The following is a 10427-nucleotide window of genomic DNA, read 5'->3' on the forward strand; positions in this document are numbered from 1 at the left end:
AGAAATTAATATCTTCTTCCATATTTTACCTGTACTTTGTACACAGGTGAAACTCTTACCTGTGTAGTATATTTTGATATGTCAGATGGTTGTTCTATATGTAAACATACCTGTATTTAGACTGTCCTCAGATTTTGAAATCTTCTTTAATTTACTGTGTCAGATTCTTTGATAAAATTCAGTGGCATGTCGTGACTTATAAAGTTAGCGGGATATATAACTTTAAATGATGACTTATAAAGTTAGCGGGAACTTATAAAGTTAGCGGATATATAACTTTAAATGATGACTTATAAAGTTAGCGGGAGCGGGTATAACTTTAATGTGACTTATAAAGTTTAGCATAAACTTTAAATGATGACTTATAAAGTTAGCGGGATATATAACTTTAAATGATGACTTATAAAGTTAGCGGGATATATAACTTTAAATGATGACTTATAAAGTTAGCGGGATATATAACTTTAAATGATGACTTATAAAGTTAGCGGGATATATAACTTTAAAATGACTTATAAAGTTAGCGGGATATATAACTTTAAATGTGACTTATAAAGTTAGCGGGATATATAACTTTAAATGATGACTTATAAAGTTAGCGGATATAACTTTAAATGGTGATAAAGTATATAACTTTAAATGTGACTTATAAAGTTAGCGGATATATAACTTTAAATGGTGACTTATAAAGTTAGCGGGATATATAACTTTAAATGAGACTTATAAAGTTAGCGGGATATATAACTTTAAATGTGACTTATAAGTTAGCGGGATATATAACTTTAAATGATGACTTATAAGTTAGCGGGATATATAACTTTAAATGATGACTTATAAAGTTAGCGGGATATATAACTTTTAAATGATGACTTATAAAGTTAGCGGGATATATAACTTTAAATGATGACTTATAAAGTTAGCGGGATATATAACTTTAAATGATGACTTATAAAGTTAGCGGGATATATAACTTTAAATGATGACTTATAAAGTTAGCGGGATATATAACTTTAAATGATGACTTATAATACGGATTATAACTTTAATGTGACTTATAAAGTTAGCGGGATATATAACTTTAAATGATGACTTATAAAGTTAGCGGACTTATAACTTTAAAATGCTTATAAAGTTAGCGGGATATATAACTTTAAATGTACTTATAAAGTAGCGGATATATAACTTTAATGACTTATAAAGTTAGCGGGATATAAAACTTTAAATGGATGACTTATAAAGTTAGCGGGATATATAACTTTAAATGATGACTTATAAAGTTAGCGGGATATAAAACTTTAAATGGTGACTTATAAAGTTAGCGGGATATATAACTTTAAATGATGACTTATACTTACATTTTATTTATTCAATCATTAACTTGTGTGTTTTTGAGTTAAAGAATGCATTATTCAGTCCTTGTAGAGTTTTCTAGACATGATAATATCTATAGCACAGGTAAGAGTAAGTAACTTAGTAAGCTAACACCTGTAATACTGGACACATAGGTATAGAGGTAAGATAAGATGGCCTTGGATTAAGGTCAAGATGCTTACTGCGTTTCACGGAAAAACCCAGTAACAAGTGTTTATTAGACCCAGACTGTTTGTTATACAGAGGAGGAACACCAGCCTTCAGCCTCCTCCTCCCTAGGCCTGTTGTTTACTAAAGTGAATGAGTACACACCTAAGTAATCGGTGTGTAAAACAGCCGTGTATATAGGTGTTGTTACACTCGGGTTTACCTGAAGAAGATAAACTCTGGTACTGTGTCGGCAGATACCAGGCAATGTGATGGTGGTGTTATTCAACACTTAAACTTCGTCCTTTGATATTAAATTCATCCAGGCATATCCTGGATGAGGAGTTATAGGAGCCGTACAAATCTGTAGCAGTGACACTTTTTACTAGTGGAGAGTGGACAACACCACACACAACTTACTGTTTTTTATCCGCCACGGATGGGAGGCAAGGAGAAAAAAAAGAGCAGCAGGATTTATGACTAAGCGTGGCACTATTTAGATGTAAGCACTTGTGTGTACAGTAGAGAGAATTCTCTGTACCCTCTTCACTACTACGCTGGATGAGCGTAGATTTTCTCTGAAGTAAAAACACAGCCGTATAAACAGGATTGTGGAATACAGACGCAGGCTTTCTAGGGAATCATTGTGTGTAAAAAAATTACAACGGGTCTAGTGGGATAGTGTGGTAGAGAATATAGAGCTTGGAGTTTATCTGACCTCCTCAGGCCAAAGTGGAGAGTTTGTGACCTAGTCTTACTCCGACCTAGTTCTGACCTAGAATACCATATATCATTGTAAAGGAAGACCATAATGGAATCACTTAGTGCGCGGAAGACTAGCTCGGAGCCTCCAACAGTAGCCTCGACAGCTCTTCATAAGCTTGCTGCTAACCTAAATAATTTGGATATACATCAGGCAAGTATTTACCTTTATATACAATCTGTATACAATGTCTAAGGGGATGGTCAGGGGCTAGTATCCCCTGTCTACTGATATTACAGGCTATCTAACGTGTAAGACACGTGTGTCTATACAGCTAACATGTAACACATGTGTGTTATTGTGTGTGTGTGATAGCCTTGGTCTATATCTCCCTCTGTATGTGTGTATGTACACTGCTTTTAATATCAGGTTTATCAGCCCAGATATATATACTGTAGATATGGAATTCTACACCAAATTTATTCATAGGATATTTCCTCCTCCCAGCAGACACCAGATTTCAATCCTGATGTTTTTTTCTCTCACTCCATCTTTTTCCACCGGCTCTGTCTTTTCATGACATTCCTCATTGTGAAGATGAAAGGGCTGTATTTAACATGTTTGTGATTGTGGACATGAGCAAGGTACATTTGGCATCTATACACGTGTTTTCTGCCTCCTGGCTGACTACTAGCCTATAACTATATGTAAACCCAGGCTCCCTGGCAAATCTCCACCAAACCACAGGCTTTAGTTATCAAAAAAAAACACAAGGCAGAGGGAACAGGAAATTATAAACAGGTTGAAGCTATAATGTCTAGAATCACAATTTTGTTTTGAGGATATGTTATATGATATATATCTGGCACGAAGTATGCCCACTGTTAACAAATATTAAAATGCTATTAGTGCTGGAGTATACTAGGGACATTAGGTATACAGATAATAGGTTTATAGATGTGTGTATGTACAGTAACATAGTTGTCCTATATTATACATCTATTTCCATTTTCCTGTAAATGTAATGAAGGGAAAACACTTGACTTTTACTTATACAGATCAAAGTCATTTCACTGATGTTTAACTGAAATCCAAGTTGTTAAATTTATATGGAGCTGTTAAAAATATGTCATTATCTGGTCATTATTCAAGTTCATCTTGTCCATAATCCTAGAGTAATGTCAAGGTCATATATCTTGTCATTAAGTGTCAAGGTCATTAATCTAGTCATAAAATGTCAAGGTCATTAATCTAGACAAAGTTTGTAAAATTTCTCAATCCTCAGTGGAATGTCAAGGTCATTAATCCATTCATAAAGTGGCTTTTTATCTCCCTTATAATGGATCTCTGTGTTTTATAAAGACCTTTATATCTCCTTTGCTTGCAACATTTTCTATTTTGATAGGAACTTATTATTTCCCTTAATTATGAACTGTAACTTGAACATATTAACTTGGACATAGACTAGTTATCTCCCTTGGTTTGTAATGAACTTTAAACTTTGGCAAAGACTAGTTATCTCCCTTGGATTTGTAATGAACTTTAAACTTTGGACAAAGACCAGTTATCTCCCTTGGTTTTGTAATGAACTTTGAACTTTGGACAAGGACTAGTTAACTCCCTTGGATTGTGAACTATAATTGTTGATAGATATTAGTTATCTGCCCTTATTTGTAGTGAATTCTGATGTTTCCTGCCCCTATGCCATTTAAGCCGGTTATCATTTATAACAACATGTGTCATTAATGTAAAAGTGAATCTGAACTGATGGTGATGATAAATATGATAGTAAGACTTTGTCTGTGATTTATCTTGTAATGGTATACCTGCATATGTATAGACCTACTTAAATTGTGAGTGGATAAAAGAGATTTCTAGCACAGCTGTGACCTCTGAAATAACTGTGGAATTCCTTAAGAAGCCCAGCAGGACAATGATTGTCCCATAAGAGGTATGCCACAATAAAAGCCCAATATAAGTTTGTCTGGTCACAGCTGGTATTGGGGATAACAACACTTAATATAGAAAGGCATTTCACATGGCCGTAATTGTTAGTCCATACTCACAATCATATAGTGTGATAAAGATAGAAAAAAAACACCATATTTTTCAACGATTGAAAATAATTGAAAAAGAAAGAAGTTGCCATAATATATATATGATCTTGTGACCAGAAATAAGTTTGTCATATGTGTGTGGTCATGTGACCAGAAATAATATTGTTATATGTGTGTGTTCATGAGACAAGGGAATGGGGATGTCCGAATATCATGACATGTTTTTAGTCATGTAACCAGGAAGGAGGTTTTTCATGACGTTTTGGTGGTCATATATGACCAGGAATGAGGTTTTTCATGACATATTGGAGGTCATGTGACCAGAAATGATGATGTCATGAAATGTTTGTGGTCATGTGACCAGGAATGAGGTTGTCATGACATGTTGGTGGTCATGTGTGACCAAGAATGAGGTTGTCATGACATGTTGGTGGTCATGTGACCAGAAATGATGATGTCATGAAATGTTTGTAGTCATGTGACCAGGAATGAGGTTTGGGGTGAGGTTGGAGGTAGGAAAGAGATAACACTTTCTTCACATTGGTACTATTGAGAGAACGGCTGACATGGCACCCCTTACTCCCTTACATTGGTACTATTGAGAGAACGGCTGACATGGCACCCCTTACTCCCTTACATTGGTACTATTGACAGAACCTGACATGGCACCCCTTACTCCCTTACATTGGTACTATTGACAGAACAGCTGACATGGCACCCCTTACTCCCTTACATTGGTACTATTGACAGAACAGCTGACATGGCACCCCTTACTCCCTTACATTGGTACTATTGACAGAACGGCTGACATGGCACCCCTTACTCCCTTACATTGGTACTATTGACAGAACAGCTGACATGGCACCCCTTACTCCCTTACATTGGTACTATTGACAGAACAGCTGACATGGCACCCCTTACTCCCTTACATTGGTACTATTGACAGAACAGCTGACATGGCACCCCTTACTACCTTACATTGGTACTATTGACAGAACGCTGACATGGCACCCCTTACTCCCTTACATTGGTACTATTGACAGAACGGCTGACATGGCACCCCTTACTCCCTTACATTGGTACTATTGACAGAACGGCTGACATGGCACCCCTTACTCCCTTACATTGGTACTATTGACAGAACGGCTGACATGGCACCCCTTACTCCCTTACATTGGTACTATTGACAGAACGGCTGACATGGCACCCCTTACTCCCTTACATTGGTACTATTGACAGAACAGCTGACATGGCACCCCTTACTACCTTACATTGGTACTATTGACAGAACTATTGACAGAACGGCTGACATGGCACCCCTTACTCCCTTACATTGGTACTATTGACAGAACAGCTGACATGGCACCCCTTACTCCCTTACATTGGTACTATTGACAGAACGGCTGACATGGCACCCCTTACTCCCTTACATTGGTACTATTGACAGAACAGCTGACATGGCACCCCTTACTCCCTTACATTGGTACTATTGACAGAACAGGCTGACATGGCACCCCTTACTCCCTTACATTGGTACTATTGACAGAACGGCTGACATGGCACCCCTTACTACCTTACATTGGTACTATTGACAGAACGGCTGACATGGCACCCCTTACTACCTTACATTGGTACTATTGACAGAACGGCTGACATGGCACCCCTTACTACCTTACATTGGTACTATTGACAGAACAGCTGACATGGCACCCCTTACTCCCTTACATTGGTACTATTGACAGAACAGCTGACATGGCACCCCTTACTACCTTACATTGGTACTATTGACAGAACGGCTGACATGGCACCCCTTACTCCCTTACATTGGTACTATTGACAGAACTCCTACATTGGACATGGCACCCCTTACTCCCTTACATTGGTACTATTGACAGAACAGCTGACATGGCACCCCTTACTCCCTTACATTGGTACTATTGACAGAACGCTGACATGGCACCCCTTACTCCCTTACATTGGTACTATTGACAGAACGGCTGACATGGCACCCCTTACTCCTTACATTGGTACTATTGACAGAACGGCTGACATGGCACCCCTTACTCCCTTACATTGGTACTATTGACAGAACAAGCTGACATGGCACCCCTTACTACCCTTACATTGGTACTATTGACAGAACGGCTGACATGGCACCCCTTACTCCCTTACATTGGTACTATTGACAGAACAGCTGACATGGCACCCCTTACTCCCTTACATTGGTACTATTGACAGAACAGCTGACATGGCACCCCTTACTCCCTTACATTGGTACTATTGACAGAACGGCTGACATGGCACCCCTTACTCCCTTACATTGGTACTATTGACAGAACGGCTGACATGGCACCCCTTACTCCCATTTACATTGGTACTATTGACAGAACGGCTGACATGGCACCCCTTACTACCTTACATTGGTACTATTGACAGAACGGCTGACATGGCACCCCTTACTCCCTTACATTGGTACTATTGACAGAACAACTGACATGGCACCCCTTACTACCTTACATTGGTACTATTGACAGAACGGCTGACATGCACCCCTTACTCCTTACATTGGTACTATTGACAGAACGGCTGACATGGCACCCCTTACTCCCTTACATTGGTACTATTGACAGAACGGCTGACATGGCACCCCTTACTCCCTTACATTGGTACTATTGACAGAACGGCTGACATGGCACCCCTTACTCCCTTACATTGGTACTATTGACAGAACGGCTGACATGGCATACACCCCTATTACATGCACCCTTACATTGGTACTATTGACAGAACGGCTGACATGGCACCCCTTACTCCCTTACATTGGTACTATTGACAGAACAACTGACATGGCACCCCTTACTCCCTTACAATTGGTACTATTGACAGAACGGCTGACATGGCACCCCTTACTACCTTACATTGGTACTATTGACAGAACAGCTGACATGGCACCCCTTACTCCCTTACATTGGTACTATTGACAGAACGGCTGACATGGCACCCCTTACTCCCTTACATTGGTACTATTGACAGAACGGCTGACATGGCACCCCTTACTACCTTACATTGGTACTATTGACAGAACGGCTGACATGGCACCCCTTACTACCTTACATTGGTACTATTGACAGAACAGCTGACATGGCACCCCTTACTACCCTTACATTGGTACTATTGACAGAACGGCTGACATGGCACCCCTTACTACCTTACATTGGTACTATTGACAGAACGGCTGACATGGCACCCCTTACTCCCTTACATTGGTACTATTGACAGAACGGCTGACATGGCACCCCTTACTCCCTTACATTGGTACTATTGACAGAACAGCTGACATGGCACCCCTTACTACCTTACATTGGTACTATTGACAGAACGGCTGACATGGCACCCCTTACTACCTTACATTGGTACTATTGACAGAACGGCTGACATGGCACCCCTTACTACCTTACATTGGTACTATTGACAGAACGGCTGACATGGCACCCCTTACTACCTTACATTGGTACTATTGACAGAACAGCTGACATGGCACCCCTTACTACCTTACATTGGTACTATTGACAGAACAGCTGACATGGCACCCCTTACTCCCTTACATTGGTACTATTGACAGAACGGCTGACATGGCACCCCTTACTCCCTTACATTGGTACTATTGACAGAACGGCTGACATGGCACCCCTTACTACCTTACATTGGTACTATTGACAGAACTGCTGACATGGCACCCCTTACTACCTTACATTGGTACTATTGACAGAACGGCTGACATGGCACCCCTTACTACCTTACATTGGTACTATTGACAGAACGGCTGACATGGCACCCCTTACTCCCTTACATTGGTACTATTGACAGAACAACTGACATGGCACCCCTTACTACCTTACATTGGTACTATTGACAGAACGGCTGACATGGCACCCCTTACTCCCTTACATTGGTACTATTGACAGAACGGCTGACATGGCACCCCTTACTACCTTACATTGGTACTATTGACAGAACGGCTGACATGGCACCCCTTACTCCCTTACATTGGTACTATTGACAGAACGGCTGACATGACACCCCTTACTCCCTTACATTGGTACTATTGACAGAACGGCTGACATGGCACCCCTTACTACCTTACATTGGTACTATTGACAGAACGGCTGACATGGCACCCCTTACTACCTTACATTGGTACTATTGACAGAACGGCTGACATGGCACCCCTTACTACCTTACATTGGTACTATTGACAGAACAGCTGACATGGCACCCCTTACTACCTTACATTGGTACTATTGACAGAACGGCTGACATGGCACCCCTTACTACCTTACATTGGTACTATTGACAGAACGGCTGACATGGCACCCCTTACTACCTTACATTGGTACTATTGACAGAACGGCTGACATGGCACCCCTTACTACCTTACATTGGTACTATTGACAGAACGGCTGACATGGCACCCCTTACTACCTTACATTGGTACTATTGACAGAACGGCTGACATGGCACCCCTTACTACCTTACATTGGTACTATTGACAGAACGACTGACATGGCACCCCTTACTCCCTTACATTGGTACTATTGACAGAACGGCTGACATGGCACCCCTTACTACCTTACATTGGTACTATTGACAGAACGGCTGACATGGCACCCCTTACTCCCTTACATTGGTACTATTGACAGAACGGCTGACATGGCACCCCTTACTACCTTACATTGGTACTATTGACAGAACAGCTGACATGGCACCCCTTACTCCCTTACATTGGTACTATTGACAGAACAGCTGACATGGCACCCCTTACTCCCTTACATTGGTACTATTGACAGAACGGCTGACATGGCACCCCTTACTCCCTTACATTGGTACTATTGACAGAACAGCTGACATGGCACCCCTTACTCCCTTACATTGGTACTATTGACAGAACAGCTGACATGGCACCCCTTACTCCCTTACATTGGTACTATTGACAGAACAGCTGACATGGCACCCCTTACTCCCTTACATTGGTACTATTGACAGAACAGCTGACATGGCACCCCTTACTCCCTTACATTGGTACTATTGACAGAACAGCTGACATGGCACCCCTTACTACCTTACATTGGTACTATTGACAGAACGGCTGACATGGCACCCCTTACTCCCTTACATTGGTACTATTGACAGAACGCTGACATGGCACCCCTTACTCCCTTACATTGGTACTATTGACAGAACAGCTGACATGGCACCCCTTTCCTCCCTTACATTGTACTATTGACAGAACAGCTGGTACTGATGATAGCACCCCTTCCTCCCTTTGAGGAGGAAGGGGTGCTAAGGGGTGCTTTACACACATTTAATGTGTATATCCCTATCCAGCCGGCTGTAATTGACTCTAATTTGATTGAAGTAGTGATTAAAATTCACACTGTCTTACATGACTACTGTGAAACCTTGGACCAACTAGACCCGGAAAAAAGGGGAGAGAAAAATAGGGTTGTCTTTCTGTTTCAATTTTCTATATGTAATAAATATAAATTTAGATAAAAACTGATTTCTGATTGTTGGATACTTTTACAATAGGATTGATGAATTATCAAAATTTGTTCTGTAACTGCATCTGTTGTTTCTAAAACAAATTCTTGAAATTTTATTACAATCATTAATTACTGGTAATCTGGTATAACCTGTAAGTTAAATTTAGCAAAAGAGGCAACATTGTTTGATAAAGAATTGTATTTCTGGTCTGTTATATTTGATTTTTGATATAGAACATCTTAAAAAACTTATAGAACTTATAAAAAAAAAATCTATTGAAACTTCAGAAGATTACATAAAGGCTTTGAATATAATGTATATACCTTTACACGCCTACAATGTGTATACCTTTACACACATTTAATGTGTATATCCTTACACAGCTATAATGTGTATACCTTTACACACTTGTAAAGCATATACCTTTACACACGTTTAATGTGTTTTTCTTTACACAGCTGTAATGTATATATCTTTACACATGTGTAATGTATATGCCTTTACACACGTTTTATGTATATACAATTACTCACGTATAATGTATATATCTTTACACATGTGTAATGTATATGCCTTTACACAGCTGTAATGTGTATACCTTTACA

At 39.9% G+C, this 10427-nt stretch overlaps 1 protein-coding gene across 5 annotated transcripts in view; it reads left to right on the plus strand.

The window, feature by feature from the left end:
• LOC138334348 (vitamin D3 receptor B-like) overlaps positions 1–10427 on the plus strand; it is a 580118-nt gene that overhangs the window by 363262 nt on the left and 206429 nt on the right. Inside the window, exon 1 of one of the 5 annotated variants that reach the window (XM_069283002.1) lies at positions 1515–2434. The exons of the other annotated variants lie outside the window; for them this stretch is intronic. Within the exon in view, the coding sequence (XP_069139103.1) occupies positions 2330–2434 (105 nt within the window). The 5' untranslated portion in view covers positions 1515–2329. Of the gene's footprint in view, positions 1–1514; positions 2435–10427 lie in introns of those variants that run through there. 5 annotated transcript variants of the gene reach the window in all.

The sequence above is a fragment of the Argopecten irradians genome, chromosome 11 (assembly GCF_041381155.1).
Source record: "Argopecten irradians isolate NY chromosome 11, Ai_NY, whole genome shotgun sequence".
Classification (NCBI taxonomy): domain Eukaryota; kingdom Metazoa; phylum Mollusca; class Bivalvia; order Pectinida; family Pectinidae; genus Argopecten; species Argopecten irradians.